The following is a 17,637-nucleotide window of genomic DNA, read 5'->3' on the forward strand; positions in this document are numbered from 1 at the left end:
CCCCGGGGAAAGGAGCATAGGCCCACTGCTGGAGGGGTGGAAATCAATGGCTTATTCCCCGGGACCTGGCAGTGCTTCCCTCGCTGGCCACAGATGCATCCTCCCTGTGACAGTGAGCATCTAAATGCCCTGCAGTCTCGTGAGTGAGCATGCCTCGCCCCACATTTAAAAGTTTGGTAGGTGGGTGTGCCGACCTGTTGGGACAGCTTTGTTGCTTCCATGAAGTTCTGGCGACTTTGCCCTGATCCCAGACTCCTTAAACCTGGCCTCGCTTTAGGCTGAGCACGGCGGCTTCCGGGACTCAGTGCCCGTGGCTCAGTCTGTTATCCCTTCTCGGCCGCAGCAGATATTTGCCCCGTGCTCTGAAACTTTTGCTGCCATCTCCCTGCTTTGCTACTGCTCCCCACTGAAGACGGGAGGAGAAATGCCAGACCATCTCTGGGTGGATGACATTGGACGTACCCAAGGCAGATTTGCAGTAGCTGGCCTAACACCAGATTTCTGAGTGCGGGGATGGACTTAGGTAATAACGGCGTCCTGAGCAAGGATGAAACCCACCCCAATATTTCTTATTTTTACAATACAGTGGTACCTCAGGTTAAGTACTTAATTCGTTCCGGAGGTCCGTTCTTAACCTGAAACTGTTCTCATCCTGAAGCAAAGTTTTTAACCTGAAGCTCTATTTTTGGATTAGCGGAGTCTGTAACCTGAAGCGTATGTAACCTGAAGCGTATGTAACCCGAGGTACCACTGTAATTCCTTTTGGTGCAGCTGCTTTCTAATGGAACTTCTCAGTAGCTACTCATATAAATATAGGTTTTATTATATTATTATAATTTCATGCCACCTCACCATAATAATAATAATAATAATAATAATAATAATAATAATAATAATAATATATTATCTATACCCCACCCACTCTTGTTGCCCTGTGCAGGGAAACCACCCGCACAGCCCTAAATCTGGGGTGGGAGATTAAGTGGGGCAGATTGTTGGTTCGATGTGAAGGGAAGGGTGAGGTTTTGTTTATCTGCTAATTACTGGGTGTTTGAATACTGCTAATGTTGTTTGCTACTGTTTATGGGTCTGGTTTGCTGCTTTTGTTTTCCCGTAAGTTGTATTCTGTATGAAATGTTAATGTATTATATTATCCCCGCTTTTCCTGCTATGCTATTATGCGTGGGCCTATATTTTTCTTTAATGCAAGTTCCTTAGAGACCTGCGGATTACAAGCGACTTATAGATTGTGTTTTTCTTTTCTTTTGTCATGGGCTGGACAGGGGGAGCCAGGTTCAAATCCTGACATGGTCATTTGTGAAGCTCAACCACTTCCTCTTCCCTTTTTGTTTTGAGGATGAGGTGAGAGGTGCAAATGCCAAAAGCCAATCAGGAATAACTTCCTCTCCATCCTCCCAGCTGGAACCTGGTGCCCAAGCAGAGGTTCTGGCCTACAACTCCCATCAGCCCTAGGCAGCACGGCTTGATGGGAGTTGTAGTCCGAAACCTCTAGCTCTGCACCAAGCATTCTGGTCTCACTTTTCTCCCGAGTTCTCTGTCCAACCAGGGCATGTAGCAGCCAGGGTATTGTGCAACTAATGGGCTGAACGTCAGTGCTCTGGCTTAGTCTTATCTCCTCCCCATAACGACACGCTGATCTCAGCTAATTTGCACAATACAGTGGTACCTTGGGTTACATATGCTTCAGGTTACATACACTTCAGGTTACAGACTCCGCTAACCCAGAAATAGTACCTCGGGTTAAGAACTTTGCTTCAGGATGAGAACAGAAATCGTGCAGCGGTGGCGCAGAAGCAGCAGGAAGCCCCATTAGCTAAAGTGGTGCTTCAGGTTAAGAACACTTTCAGGTTCAGAACGGACCTCTGGAACGAATTAGGTATGTAACCAGAGGTACCACTGTATATGGAACAGAATTTGGGCTCCCTTCGCCCAGCATCCATATTTAGCATTTTTGTTCAACGGGAAAGAAAATCAGCTGTGATGACCTGCTGTTGCAGGGGGTTGGACCAGATGACCCATGAGGTCTCTTCCGATGCAAAAGTTTCATGAGTCCGTGAAAAGCGTATTCTTGGCAAATAGGACAGCAATGTTTCTCTTGCCCACTTAACCAGATAGGCAACCCCAGAGGGGTGTGTGTGTGTGAGAGAGAGAGAGAGTGAGTGAGTGAGTGAGTGAGTGAGACCCAGTTAACCATGGCCATTGTACTTTATTGATAAGGTGACATTGGCTAGTATCCAAGACGTCAATCCAACGCGTCTGGTTCTTGGTCCCAGTTAGGGTTCTCCCCTCTAGGCTTGGGCCCACCACTCTTCTTGGCCATCATGACCTCGCTTACCCCCAGCAGCGTGACGGCCGTCTGGGTCGCAAGCATGATGCCTCGGTACTTCACCAAGAACGGGTCGAACAGCCCTTCCTTGGCGGCATCAATGGTGCCCGCCTCCTCGCTCGCCAGCCTGAGGCCCGTGTTCTGGGTGCCCAGCTGGTGCTGCACCTCAATCTTGGCCATCACCTCGTTGACCGGCAGGCCTGCGTTTTCCGCCAGGGTAGCCGGGAGGGTCTTCAGGGCCTGGGAGAACTCCAAGATGCCGTACTGCTCGGATCCGGGGAAGTACATCCCTAAGGTACTGAGCCGCACCGACAGCGCCATCTCGGTGGCCCCGGCGCCAGGGAGCAGCCGGGCGTCGCTGCCCAAGACCTTGTAGACGTTGATGCCATCGTGGATGGCCTCCTCCACACAGTCTAACATCTCCGTGGTGGCCCCTCTGAGCATGATGGTGACCACAGGGCAAGCGATGCCATCTTGGCTGAAGACGACCACGCTGGTGCTGCCAATCTCGCTCATGTAGACGCGGCGGCAGTGGCCCAGCTCCTCGGGCGCTGGCGGGGTCACAGACAGCAGCAGAGTGGCCCCCACCGCCTTGCAGAGGTGCTGTAGCTCCATCCGGGAGCGCAGCCGGACGACCATCAGCCGGTACCGGTTGGCGTAGAAGAGTGCCAACTCGTGTACCTTGCCCCCGACCACCACCACGGTGACGCCGGCTCTGGCCAGGTCCAGAATCCGCTGCTCGATGATGTTCTCTTCGCTTTTGCTGAAGAGCTTGATGTCCGACGCGCTGTTGAAGACGACGGTGCTCTTCGCCTCGAAACCGGACGGGCCGAAGCAGCAGGAGTAGGCCGCGATGCGGGCCCTCTCCACACGCCGGACGATGCCTTCGGCCTCCGCGCAGACGACCACCCCTTCCACCACGCTGGAGTCGGACACCCCGCCACCGAGGATCTTGCAGACGCGGATGAGGTCCGCGTTGAAGGCCGCGCGATCCGGCGGCAGCACCAGGATGCATGCCTTGGCCACCAGCCTGGCCAAGGCTTTCTGGTGGCCGAAGACCTTGCTGCCCACGGCGGCCTGCAGGACCCACAGTACCTCTTCGACGTCGCGCGGGTTCTTCAGGACGTAGCAGGACAGGCCGGGGAGCAAGCGTAGGACCTCCTTGCAGGCCATCTCATAGCCGGCCCGGATGTGGACCACCGGCAGCCCTGAGTGCAGGAGCTTTTCGGCGTTCTCCAAGAGCGCCCCGGCCAGGAGGATGACGAAATTGGTCCCGTCCCCCGTCTCCACGTCCTGCGTCTCGGCCGCGGTGCGAAGAAGGCAGGCCACCGGGTTCTCCAGCTCCAGCTCCCGGAGGATGGTGGCGGCATGGGAGGTGTGGAAGTTCTTGCCGAGGTGGTTGACCACCAGCTTGTTGCGTCCCAGGGGGCCGTAGCAGGTGCGCAAGGAGCGCACCAAGGCCTTGCAGGCTGTGAGGTTGCTGAAGAGGGTTTCCTGCAGGCCGCTGAAGTACTTCATGCCCGCCTTGAGCATCTGGGGCAGCCCGGGGGCTTGGGGTACGTGGGCAGCCATCACCTGTGGAGGGAGAGGCACAGGGTGGGCTTCAGTGTTTGGAAAGTCCACCTGGCAGCGGGAAAGCACCATCCCCAGCCCCTTGGTTTTGGAACGCTTTGCTTTTAGAATGGACTTCCAGAATGGATTAAGTCTGAGAACCAAGGTCCCACCGTATATGGATACTTTGCCCTAGCGTATGAATTTTTGAATGCATTATGTGGCTGGAAAAAGGCACGGTAAAATCCAAGAAGGGCACGTTGCGAAGGACGGCTTGTGTCTTGGTTCGTGTGTCGTTTTGGGAAATGCGAACAAAGTAAATTTGCCTTTTTAATGCGAAGTGGATCGAATTTCTCCCCCCTGCCCCTGTTATGGCTCCCAGGAACCCTGTGCAATGTCCCCTCTTTTCCCCTTCACACCCTGCCTCAAAACCCACCTTTTCCACGGAGCCTAAGAATGTATATTATCACTTAGCTCTAAGGCTTTACCTGCTGCTTTCTTTTTGTGACTGTTTATACAGACTGCCTTGAAATCTAACCCGATGGAAGGTTTTAATAAAACGCATCTGTGTTGCCAGGCGTGGACTTTGGTTCTGTGGCACCCTGTGCGAAGCCAAAATTGGGCGCCCCCAAATGGATCTCCTCAGTTATGGATCTTTTCAATTTTGCACCCCATCGGCTCGGCGCCCTGCGTGGGGGAACCATCCTAAATCTGGTGCCAGTTTCAATGTAATACTTGCAGATTCGTCCTTGTTTATGGCTGCCTACATTCCCTTCCCCTTCCTCTGTTCCTTTGGGTTATTTGTCGTATTGTAGGTCCCTTGCGGGCAGGGACCTGACTGCTTAATTTTTGGCAAAAGCACACTTTCCACAGGTGCCACGATACAGATTAAGATGTGTGGGTCTTATACCAGGTGTCCAAAATTGCTAAGAATATGGCTGTGTCAAGCCTCAAGTTTAACCCTGTGGGCTGCTTTCCCTTAAAGGAAAATAGATTGCCGGTGGTTAATTCCTCCCCACTTCTCTCTAAAGACTTGGGGCTTTAGACAGCCTGAAAACCACACCCCTTCACTTGCCCCTACAACCTTCTGCCCGTGCATCAAGTGGCAACCTACTGGAGGAAGACGAGAAGAGACGTCTGGAGATTGCCAGGGAGCTCCGAGGTGCCAGGACTCGGCTGGCAGAATCAGCCGTTTAACGGCTGCTTCCGGGGTGGGAGGTCGAGGGGGGTGATGTCACAGTGGCACATTCCAGCGGGCACAGAGCACCTTCCTGTGAGGCCATGCGGCGACCCAGGCACAAAGTAACCCTCCTTGTGCACTGTTCCTGCCGACTGCCAGCCTAGCTTCTGACGCACAAAGCATGCCTCTGCTGGGGTAGACTGCCACTGGACGAGACGTAAAGGTGCAAAGGCGCTCGTATCTATAGTGGAACCTCGGGTTAAGAACTTAATTCGTTCTGGAGGTCCGTTCTTAACCTGAAATTGTTCTTAACCTGAAGCACCACTTTAGCTAATGGGGCCTCCCGCTGCCGCCGCGCCGCTGGAGCACAATTTCTGTTCTCATCCTGAAGCAAAGTTCTTAACCCGAAGTACTATTTCTGGGTTAGCAGAGTCTGTAACCTGAAGTGTCTGTAACCCGAGGTACCACTGTATGGATGTCACAGGCTTCAGAGTTGTCCCAAGACATTTTTGCACCTGAGCCAGAAAAAAAGGGGAAAAAACCTTTTATCATATGTGGTGGACCTGTAAAGTAATAAAAAAATTCTGGGAAATGATATGTAACGAAATGAAAAAAATGTTTAAAATAACCTTTGTTTTAAAAAAACCCAAAAGCTTTTTCTATTAGGAATTATAGGTACCGAGATCCCAAAGGACCAGAAAAGACTGTTCATGTATGCAACAAGATCCGCATGGATGCTACTAGCCCAGAGATGGAAGGAAGAGACAGCCCTGAGAAGAATGGCAAATCAAGTTGACAGACTATGCCGAAATGGCAAAATTAACTGGGGAGCTTAGGAACCAAGAAGACAAGAACTTCAAAAAAGAATGGGAAAAGTTCATAATTTATATACAAAATCATTGTAAGCAGGTTAAAACATTGGCAGGGTTTTAAACACACTTGTAATTTAGCAGAATCGAGGGATAATTTAGAAAGATTTTAAAAAATGGAGAAGTATTGATATGCAATTGAAAATAGGCTCAATAGGACCCATGGAAGGGGGGGGGGAGTCAGGAAATTCAGAGTAATCTTGATATTTGGATTCGGAAATTGGCTTTGTTGTATGTTTCTAATTTTTGAAAATCAAAGATGTATTTCATAAAAGGGGGAAAAAGAAAACCTTTCACTAATGACGTAGGGTGCAATCCATTACGACACACTCCTATGGAAAACCTGTTGAATGGACTGTGGCTTGTCATTGCCTCTTGTAAGAATGTAAAAATAAGGCAGCTGGATCAGGCCCCTGGCCATAGGCGGTCTCACAGTGGCCAACTAGATGCCTCTTTCGGGAAACCCGCAAGCAGAATCCGAGCTCAACAGCTCTCTCTCCCTCCAGCAACGGCTGACCCTCCATGTGTCCCTATTTTCCAGGGACAGCCCCGGATTTACAGAAGCCGTCCTGGTTTCTGATTTGATCCCGGAATGTCCTGCTTTTCCTTTTTACGTCCCTATTTTCATCAGAGAAATGTTGGAGGGTATGCAGCTGGTACCCAGAAACATCGCGGCCTTCAGCCACAGAGGCAGAGCCGAGCCATTGTGGCTAGCGGCCATCGACAGCCCTCTCCTCTGTGAATTTGTCTAAATGGATTTGCAGCTGGAAGAATTAGCCAGTTGGGGCTGGCTGATCTCTCACGTCCCTAGTCTTTAACAAAATGTGGGGAAGGTGCTGTTTTGAGGGTTTAGGGCAGGGTTCGAGAAGGAGAGAGTTACTACCGTATTGTGTTTTTTGGGGGAGCCATAAGGAAAATAATGGAGCCACCCCAGGAATTGGTGCCATTTTGGATTAGATGCTCTGCTTGTGTGATGGCGAAACTCTGGGACTGTGCTGATTCCGCCGTGGGGCAGGCGTAGTTTGGGATGGCCTCTGTTATGTACTGAGTTGAATAGGATCCAAACTGCAGCAGTCTGATTGGTCCTAGAACAATAGGATTCAGAATGTAGCAGACTGATTGGTCCTGGAACAATAGGATTCAGAATGCAGCAGTCTGATTGGTCCTAGAACAACGCAGCAGTATGATTGGTCGGCAGGAGCCACCCAATCCAGCTCCAGATAGACGTGAATCCACAACCTGATTGGCCTACAGGAGAATTCCGGAATTAGCCAATCACGTGCAGCCCATTGTGTAAATAATGTATATAAAGCAGATACTTTCGGGAAACTTTCATTCCTCCTCACCACTATGAACTGAATAAAGAGCATGAAATCCACTCTTGACTCTGAGTATATTTCAGCCTCCTTCTCATAACTGTTTTTCAAGCCATCTGTCCAAAATCCAGCCAAACGGATTTGAACAAAGACACCGCTGGGGTCCTGATGTTACCCTGCAAGGGCAACTGGGTGGCACTGGTTGCTCTGAACATTCCCACTGCTCTGAGGTGAGCCAGATGGGTGCGCCAAACAGGCCTCAGAACATGCTGTGCCCTGGCATTTTGTCAGAGGGTGGCATTCTCCCACCCGCTTGTAATGGGGTACTTAGAAAGTCATCACTGGGCAATTTACCTAATGATGCCCCTCATTGTGAAGACTTTAATGACTTTGGTTGTTGTTGTTTTTTTTTAAAAAAAACATCCCTTCATTTATCTAGGCCACGTGAATTTCTCAGCCGGCAGCTGGACTGTTTGGGTAGCAACAAGACAGCCGGACCGACTTTAGCGTCCAAGGAGAAATTTCTGGGCACGCCTAAACTAACAGCCTGTGTTCCCTGCGCTGGAAGAGCGAGTCGGCTTCTGGTAACGCAGGGGGTTTTGGACGGCAAGGAATAATAATAATAATAATAATAATAATAATAATAATAATAATAATAATTTATTATTTATACCCCGCCCATCTGGCTGGGTTTCCCCAGCCACTCTGGGCGGCTTCCAACTGAATATTAAAAACAACACAGCTTCAAACATTAAAAACTTCCCTAAAGAGGGCTGCCTTCAGATGACTTTTAAAAGTAAAATAGTTGTTTATTGCTTTGACATCTGCTGGGAGGGCGTTCCACAGGGCAGGCGCCACTACTGAGAAGGCCCTCTGCCTGGTTCCCTGTAACCTTACTTCTCGCAATGAGGGAACTGCCAGAAGGCCCTCGGTGCTGGATCTCAGTGTCCGGGCTGAACAATGGGGATGGAGACGCTCCTTCAGGTATACTGGACCAAGGCCATTTAGGGCTTTAAAGGTCAGCACCAACACTTTGAATTGTGCTCAGAAACGTACTGGGAGCCAATGCAGATCTCTCAGAACCGGTGTTATGTGGTCCCGGCGGCCACTCCCAGTCACCAGTCTAGCTGCCGCATTCTGGATTAATTGCAGTTTCCGGGTCACCTTCAAAGGTAGCCCCATGTAGAGTGCGTTGCAGTAGTCCAAGCGGGAGATAACTAGAGCATGCAGCACTCTGGCAAGACAGTCTGCGGGCAGGGAGGGTCTTAGCCTGCGTACAAGGTGGAGCTGGTAGACAGCTGCCCTGGACACAGAATTAACCTGTGCCTCCATCCGAAGTCTCTGGGAAAACTTGGCACCATTGTTTTCGTTCTGCGGTGGCGTTGAGGGGAGGGCTGAACGCCTTCAGGGCACACCCAATGCACATTTAAAGCACACAGCTTCCCCCAAAAGAATCCCAGGAGCTGCAGTTTGCTCTGCAAGGGGGGAACTACAGTTCCCATTGTGATGTACTGAAGATCTCACCCTGGGCCAGCAGGGGGATACTTTAGATAGTTCAGGTCCACATATGCAAATAAGGGATCGAAAGTGACGTTCAGTGATTGGATAGTTACAGAAAATGGTTACTGCTGCGTTGTACTGGAGCTCTATATAAGCAGGCTGGCTGAACCCTTCAGTTCAGTTCTGTTCTGCCCTGTGAATAAACAAGAGCTGTTTGGAGAATCGCTGTGTCGTCTGATATGTTCACCCACAACTTAACACCCATGAGTCCTTTTTTTTGGGGGGGGGGGTTACATGCGCATTGAATCCTCATGGTCCCTTCCAACTCTATGATTCTATGATTCTTCTGGGGTTAAGCTTGGGCTGTGCATCTTAAAAGCCACAGCTTCAGACTTCCTGCTTAGACGGAAACCGTGGCCTCAGATTTAGCCTTGGCCAGTGGCGTAGCGTGGGTTGTCAGCACCCAGGGCAAGGCAAGTAATTTGCGCCCCCTAACCCGTGGATTTGCGCCCCCTAACCCGTGGATTTGCGCCCCCTAACCCCCAGATGTTGCGCCCGGTGCAGCCGGCCCCCCCTGCACCCCCCATGCTACGCCACTGGCCTTGGCACAGGAATCCCAACTGCCCCCCCCGCCAGCTGAGGGTTCTTCCCCCTGCTCCATGGGCCTGGCTTTTTTAAATTCTTGCCGCAGCTCTGGCCCCCGAAATCTGACCCCCTGACCCTGGGCCCTCTCTCCTAGAAGGCGCCACCAGGGCCATGCCACCTTTGCCTTCTCTTTTATGCCCTTGCTTCCTTTCCAGATGTTGCCCTGGTGCATTCCTAATCGCTCTGGTTTCCTCCGTCCCAGTCGGTCGGTCGTCCCCCTGCTCCCTCAGCCCTCCTGTAGCTCTCCCTCTTTCACATAATGCCTTTGCCAGAAATATTTGGGCAGTGAATTTCAAAATAATTTTAAAAAGCTGCTGTGTATGTGTTGGGTGAGTGAGAGCAAGACAGGAGGAAGATTTCTGCTCCCAGGGGATCCCGATCAATAGTGATTTTGGCCCTCGAGAAATTGCTTGGACTGTGGAGAAGACTGATTTGGGCCTGCAAAGAGGTGTTCTCTCCCAGGGCTGGGCGCAGGAGAAATGATGCTAAATGAATGGAGATGTGGCTTTTTGGGCTTACCTAAAAATAAAATAAAAATGAGATTTTTGCAGCATTCACAGTAGGCTTGTTTTGAGTGAGTCTTGCTTTGGAGTTCCCCAAATGTTGAAGGGGTGGTGAAGGAAGGATTGTCCAGAAGGATTTCTCCAACCTATCTTAGAATGGGCAGCCTCTGGTGTTAAGTTGTGGGTGAACATATCAGATGACACAGCAATTCTTCAAACAGCTCTTGTTTATTCACAGGCCAGAACTGAACTGAAGGGTTCAGCCAGCCTGCTTATATAGAGCTCCACTAGAATGCAACAGTAACCATTTTCTGTAACTATCCAATCACTGAACGTCACTTTCAATCCCTTATTTGCATATGTGGACCAGAGTGAAAACTATCTACAGTATCCCCCTGCTGGCCCAGGGTGAGAACTTCAGTACATAACATCTGGCGACTAGAATGGGCAACCGCTAGCCCGATCTTGCAGCCAGGGGCAAAGCAACCCCCTCTAGTCAGGCTGCTAAGAAAGAGCTGAATGGGGCACCCCATGTTTCCAGCTTCCAGTCTAGAGACCTAGGCTCCACTTGCACTGTACATTTAAAGTACTACTGTACTACTACAACAGTCATGACTTCCTCCAAATAATCTTGGGAATGACGGTTTGTTAGGAGTCCTGAGTGTTATTATGGGGCCCCACTCCCATCAGAGAACCGCAATTCCTGGAGTGGTTTAACGGTCAATTTCTCTTGCCAAGGGACTCTGGGATTGTAGCCCTGGGAGGGTTCTCTGAGCAGCGCCTTAAAAAACGACAGCTCCCGGGATTATTTTGGGGAAGCCAGGACTGTTGAAAGTGCCATGACGCTGCTTTAAATGTATCGCACAGTTGTGTTGCCAGCACCTAACAGCTGGGAGGCAGGAGGGGGGCAAAGAGTTTTTATAAGAGAAATTGCAAGGTGGGTGGACAGGAGAGCAACATGCAAGGAATGGGTAGCTAGTTCTCTATTTGTTACATGAAACTGCCTTATACCATCTTAGGCCATTGGGATCCATTAGCTGTCTACACTGACTGGCAGCGGTGGCTCTCCAGGAATCAATGGCTCTTTCCACCCATCTCAGAATTCAGAAATGCAAGTTGTGTAGAAGTTGGATGGAGGGCCATGTTCATTACTGTGAGAGTAGGTGACATACCCCATGAGAAAAATGAGAACAGGTGACCTAGGCCCCCATCAGCTTAAAAGACACCTCCAGCCCTACAGACCCTCTCTGGTGCTGAGATTGACATAGGGGGTCCTTTTGGTAGTAGCTCTGCCCTTAGAGGCTCAGAGAGGCGGGTGCTGACCTGGGAAAGGGCCTTATCTGTGGTGGCCTCTAAGCTCTTGAACTCCCTCCCCACAGGGGTGCGCTTGGCACCTTCATTACACAGCTTTAGGAGAATGCTCAAAGTCCCCCTCTTCACCTTTGCTTTTGTTATTTGAGGGGTATGTTTGTAGGAACCTCCCTATTTTTATGGTTGTAAGTTGTTTTAAATGGCTTTTGATGCTGCGTTTTGACACGGGTGGCGCCGTGGGTTAAACCACAGAGCCTAGGGCTTGCCGATCAGAAGGTCGGCGGTTCGAATCCCCACGACGGGGTGAGCTCCCGTTGCTCGGTCCCTGCTCCTGCCAACCTAGCAGTTCGAAAGCACGTCAAAGTGCAAGTAGATAAACAGGTACTGCTCCGGCGGGAAGGTAAACGGTGTTTCCGTGCGCTGCTCTGGTTCGCCAGAAGCGGCTTTGTCCTGCTGGCCACATGACCCAGAAGCTGTACGCCGGCTCCCTTGGCCAATAAAGCGAGATGAGCGCCGCAACCCCAGAGTCGGCCACGACTGGACCTAATGGTCAGGGGTCCCTTTACCCCTGCCTTTGATGCTGTAACCCACCCTGGGACCTTGAGGTAAAGCGTGAGTAATAAACAAGGCAAACAAAACAAAACAAAGCAAAATGGAGTGAAGTAAGGAAAACCTGCCTGCCGTAAGCTATGCAGGCCTTCGCACAGAGCCAGAGACCTCCCCCGGCCCTAAGCAAAAGCACAAGTTGGAGGCAATAAACCTGCAATGCATCCTATACCGGTAAATGTTTTGATTCCCCCCCCCCCCGGAGCTTTGAAAGACAGAAGCGGACGCCTTGGGGACGCTGACTGCCTTCAGCTGTTTTGGGGTGAAGGGGCTCAGCCTTGCCAGTGTGTGTGAGGCCTCTTCTGTTGCTCTCCAACTCCCCCCCCCCCACCTCTGCCTGGAAGAAGGAGAATCCATTTGGAGTCTCATTATTAGCATCACCCGTGACTCCCAGGTAGCATAGCATCCTCAGTCCGCTGCCAGGAAGGTAGATTAGCTGGATGTTTTGCAAGGTCTTATCGGCCCGGGAGCTGCCACTGGTCTTGGATTATCAGCAGGCTCCCAGCGAGCCCTGTTATTAAGTCCCTATCTTCCGGTTGCCGCCACAAGCTGCTCAGGCGGTGGTGCGCCTTTGATGGACGTGAGTTGGCAACAAAGGGTACCATGGGGAAAGGAAGGGAAATGCAGTCTCATCAGTGAGCAGAAGTGTCAATTTCAAGAAAGCTGGAGGTGGGGGGCGCTGGCGGGGAGGAACGGGACAGGAAGTGCACACTGCCTCAGGGGATGGACTATATGAAGCATTTTCTCACAGGTAACCAGCCATAATACAAAACTAGGTGGAGAAAATGAGTCTGCTTTACAGGTTGGGAAGGTTGTGGTATGTTGCTGTTGTTGTTTAGTCGTGTCCGCCTCTTCGTGACCCCCTGGACCAGAGCACGCCAGGCACTCCTGTCTTCCACTGCCTCCCGCAGTTTGGTCAAACTCATGCTGGTCGCTTTGAGAACACTGTCCAACCATCTCGTCCTCTGTCGTCCCCTTCTCCTTGTGCCCTCCATCTTTCCCAACATCAGGGTCTTTTCCAGGGAGTCTTCTCTTCTCATGAGGTGGCCAAAGTCTTGGAGCCTCAGCTTCAGGATCTGTCCTTCCAGTGAGCACTCAGGGCTGATTTCCTTCAGAATGGAGAGGTTGGATCTTCTTGCAGTCCATGGGACTCTCAAGAGTCTCCTCCAGCACCAGAATTCAAAAGCATCCATTCTTCGGCGATCAGCCTTCTTTATGGTCCAGCTCTCACTTCCATACATCACTACTGGGGAAACCATAGGGGAAGAAATGGAGGCAGTGAGAGATTTTACTTTCTTGGGCTCCGTGATCACTGCAGATGGTGACAGCAGCCATGAAATTAAAAGACGCCTGCTTCTTGGGAGAAAAGCAATGACAAACCTAGACAGCATCTTAAAAAGCAGAGACATCACCTTGCCAACAAAGGGCCGTATAGGTTGTGGTATGCATAGGTTTAATTCCTGTGTTTTGGGGTTTCCTCTAAACAGTGAGGTGTTTAGGGCATCATTAAATTGTGTGGCCATCGCTGCCTCCTGCAGGAGCAAGGTTCATATTTTGACTATGTGCTGTGTGAAGGACTTTCTTTCTTCTGTCCTGAATCTTCCAACATTTTAGCTTCATCCCACGACGATGAGTTCTAGTGTTACAAGAGAGGGAGGAAAACTTCTCTCTATCCACTTTCTCCATGCCAGTCACCATTCTATCATCAGGTAGGTAGCCGTGTAGGTCTGATACAGTCAAAATATATAAGAAAACAAAAAAATTATCCAGTAGCACCTTAAGGTAAAAGTAAAGGGACCCCTGACCATTAGGTCCAGTCGTGGCCGACTCTGGGGTTGCGGCGCTCATCTCGCTTTACTGGCCGAGGGAGCTGGCGTACAGCTTCCGGGTCACGTGGTCAGCAGGACTAAGCCGCTTCTGGCGAACCAGAGCAGCTCATGGAAATGCCGTTTACCTTCCTGCTGGAGCGGTACCTATTTATCTACTTGCACTTTGACGTGCTTTCGAACTGCTAGGTTGGCAGGAGCAGGAACCGAGCAACGGGAGCTGACCCCATCGCGGGGATTCGAACTGCCAACCTTCTGATTGGCAAGTCCTAGGCTCTGTGGTTTAACCCACAGCGCCACCCGCATCCCAGTAGCACCTTAGAGACCAAGTTTGTTCTTGGTATAAGCTTTTGTGTGCATGCACACTTCTTCAGATACACACTTTTACCTTTTCTCTAAACACACTTCTGCTCGTCCCGTGCCTAGAAAACACGGGTCTGAGCAGTTTATTGCTTGTCCCATGTTTTCTAGGCAAGGATCTGAGCAGTTTTCTATTTCCCCCACCAAATTACCCCTGATAAACCTGCTGTTTTGCACTGAATACGGAGCAAATGCCAATTGGCAGGAAACCCAACTGACATTTGCTCTGGGCTCATCCACACTTACGCCTGTCTTGTGCCTAGAAACCATGACGCCGAGCAGTTTCCCCCTTGCTCAACTCCTTTTCCAGGGAAAACACGCTCTTCAGCTCTAAATTGGGGCAAATGCTAAAGAACAGTGAGGCAAGACAAAGTGTGGACATGCTCTCTTTCAGTGTTAAAGAGTAGGTTTAAGTCCAGATGAACCCTGCAACTCCACTGTAGTCCAAAGCCCAGACTGTTCTGCCTCCTCTCAGTCTCCTTATCTCTCAGGCACATCGGACTCCCTTTTGCGCTGCCCTTTGCAGGCACTGGCTTGCACTTTAAACCTCTGTGTCTGAGCAGTTTCTTTTTCGTCCCAGCGCTTTCCTTGGGAAAACCCACGTCGTTGTGGAATACCGGATTACCGTTTGTCTAATTCCGCAGGAAAACATACGTTTTCCCAGGGAAAACGCTGGGGCGAAGAAACTGCTCAAGACATGGAGCCTTAAAGTAGTGCAGACCCATGTCTGCAAAGCGCAGCGCAAAAGGAAGTGTGAACGAGGCCTCTGATTCACATGGCTTCCACCTCTAGCTACCATTCCTCAAGGTGGATCCCTTGCGTGGCTTCAGAGTTTAGACAAAGTGCAAACTTAATTGCTCATTAGTGTTGATTGCCTCCCATCCATGACCAGGCTATGTGATGCCACTTTGCATAACACGGCTCACGACAGCCTCAGCAAGCGCACAGCTCACCTGGTCACCGTCTTCCCTATTACGGCGAGATGCATCTGTATTTAAATTATAGTGATTATTTCTAAATTTGCATATTCTAGAAACAGCAATTAGCATATCTGCAAATCTGTATCCTCTTCTGCCTTCTTTTTTCAGTGATGCATTTCCTCTTTGGGGCCGTGCATAAGTGGCCACTCTAGATGAGTGTAAGTGGCTGCGAGTTTGTAGCTTGGAAGAATTGCCGCTTTCAGTCCTGCTGCAATCTTGCCCAGCTGTTTTATAGCATTTTTATCGACTTTACGTCTTTTATTGTATTGTGGTCTTGTTAAAATGTCAGATTGCTATTTGTGTTTGGCTTTGTGCACTACCCTGAGAACTTTTAAGTAGAATATCGGCTAACAGTGTTAGCAATCTTGACGGTAATGGTGCTAGCCAAGAGTCCAGCTTCCACAACTGGCAGCATTCCTCAAAGATGATCCTTTGCTTGTGTGTGTGAGTTTCATGTTTGATGTAGCGCCCTTCAAATATTGTTGGACTCCAACTCCCATCATCCTCGGCAGCCATCATGGCCAATGGTCAGGGACAATGGAGGCTTGACTCCAGTGATATCTGGAGGGGACTATGTTGAGGATTCCTTCACTAAGCAAAGGTACGTCCATGGTTGGCCACGATAATGTGGAGGGAGGGGGGATATTATTGCTCATGCATTGTGATCCTGCAATATTGTGATTATTGATTCTTTCATATTGGTATCAATTAGAAATCTGTGGACATGAAATATATATCCAGCTGTACCTTTGCTTAGTGGTTCATTGACTCAATGTGAGTCACCTCCACACACACCCATCTTGTTCATTTTCATGTTGAATCCATTTTGATGTTACAATGGCTGGCATCTTGATCCCTAGGGCATTTTCTCCTGGTTGAAAACAGGCCTCCTTATCTTTGTATTTTTGCATTTGGTAATCTGTGCCTGAGCGTTCAGATTTTGAGCATGTTGATCGGAAGCCAAAAAACCGCAGCAGGGGTTGCACTTAATTGAGCTGCTGCCAAACTTCCTGGCGTCTCATTCAGGTGATCCGAATGGCATTTGCAGTGGTCAAAATACGAGTTAGCTAACCAACAATGTGCTGCTGCCTTTGAACTGAGTCCTTACACCTCGCTTTGCCCAATGGTATGGAAAGGGCCTATTAAGGACTGTGGGCGGCCAGAGCACTGCATATTCATTTGAGGACAGCTTTCTTCTCGCTACACACGATGCAAAAATCACTTTTTCCTCAGGTGGCGCATACTGGTTGTCAGGGCTGACATGTCGCCTTCCAGCTCTGGCAATAGCAGATACGCCTTAGCAGAGCAACACTATGGAGGATCCAACGCAATGCATGCTGGGAGTGTGGCTAAGGCAGGACAGCAGCTACTGGATTATTTATTTATTCATTTATTTATTAGTTATTACTCAACATCAAAAAAATGAAGATCATGGCCACTGGTCCCATCACCTCCTGGCAAATAGAAGGGGAAGAAATGGAGGCAGTGAGAGATTTTACTTCCTTGGGCTCCATGATCACTGCAGATGGTGACAGCAGTCATGAAATTAAAAGACGCCTGCTTCTTGGGAGGAAAGCGATGACAAACCAAGACAGCATCTTAAAAAGCAGAGACATCACCTTGCCAACAAAGGTCCGTATAGATAAAGCTCTGGTTTTCCCAGTAGTGATGTATGGAAGTGAGAGCTGGACCATAAAGAAGGCTGATCGCCGAAGAATGGATGCTTTTGAATTCTGGTGCTGGAGGAGACTCTTGAGAGTCCCCTGGACTGCAAGAAGATCAAACCTCTCCATTCTGAAGGAAATCAGCCCTGAGTGCTCACTGGAAGGACAGATCCTGAAGCTGAGGCCCCAAGACTTTGGCCACCTCCTGAGAAGAGAAGACTCCCTGGAAAAGACCCTGATGTTGGGAAAGATGGAGGACACAAGGAGAAGGGGATGATGGAGAATGAGATGGTTGGACAGTGTTCTCAAAGCTACCAGCATGAGTTTGACCAAGCTGCGGGAGGCAGTGGAAGACAGGAGTGCCTGGCGTGCTCTGGTCCAGGGGGCCACGAAGAGTCAGACACGACGAAACGACTAAACAACAACAACAACTCTGACAGTTGGCAATTTTATTTTGTCACAGACCCTTGTAAGACACTGTGGAAGCCTTTCCTTTCCCGCCACCCACCCAACATGGGATAAATAAACGATGAGGGAAGAATTAGTTCCCTCAGACATATTCTGAGTGGGCTGGTATCTCGACGTATGAGGGACAAACGTCTCTCACATCGTCCAACGCTTTTTTAAAAAAGGGGGCCTTATCACATTGCCCCCGCCCCGGGCTCAAACTTTATCCAATTAGGTGACGCTCTGAACGTGATTGACAAGCTTTTTCCCTCCACAACGCTCACTTTTTGCGTCCTCGAGCCTGTGTAGTGATTGACATCGTCAATCCACCGCCCCGCCCCTCCGGCTCCTCCCCATTCCCAGCTGACACGCGCAAGGCAAGGAACGCTCTCTTTCGCTCCTCCTCCTCATGTCACTCACTGCTCTCACAGCCCCTCCCCGCTTAGCAAGTCCCGCCTCCCCTCCGGTTATAAATTACGAGGCGAGCGCGCGCCTCCTCGCCCTCGCAACGGTTGCTTGAGGCAGCCTTTTA

At 50.1% G+C, this 17,637-nt stretch overlaps 1 protein-coding gene across 1 annotated transcript; it reads right to left on the reverse strand.

Moving 5' to 3' along the window:
- Positions 1-2,207: 2,207 nt before the first annotated feature.
- LOC310691911 (T-complex protein 1 subunit theta-like) lies at positions 2,208-5,209 on the reverse strand. The gene is made up of 2 exons (XM_083472177.1): positions 5,013-5,209; positions 2,208-3,922 (listed from the first exon to the last, which is right to left on the reverse strand). The coding sequence occupies exon 2, from the start codon at positions 3,917-3,919 to the stop codon at positions 2,264-2,266; it is 1,656 nt and encodes a 551-aa protein (XP_083328303.1). The 5' UTR covers positions 3,920-3,922; positions 5,013-5,209; the 3' UTR covers positions 2,208-2,263.
- Positions 5,210-17,637: the final 12,428 nt, after the last annotated feature.

Source organism: Podarcis liolepis (genome assembly GCF_965112155.1).
Source record: "Podarcis liolepis genome assembly, chromosome: 13".
NCBI classification, from domain to species: Eukaryota; Metazoa; Chordata; class Lepidosauria; order Squamata; family Lacertidae; genus Podarcis; species Podarcis liolepis.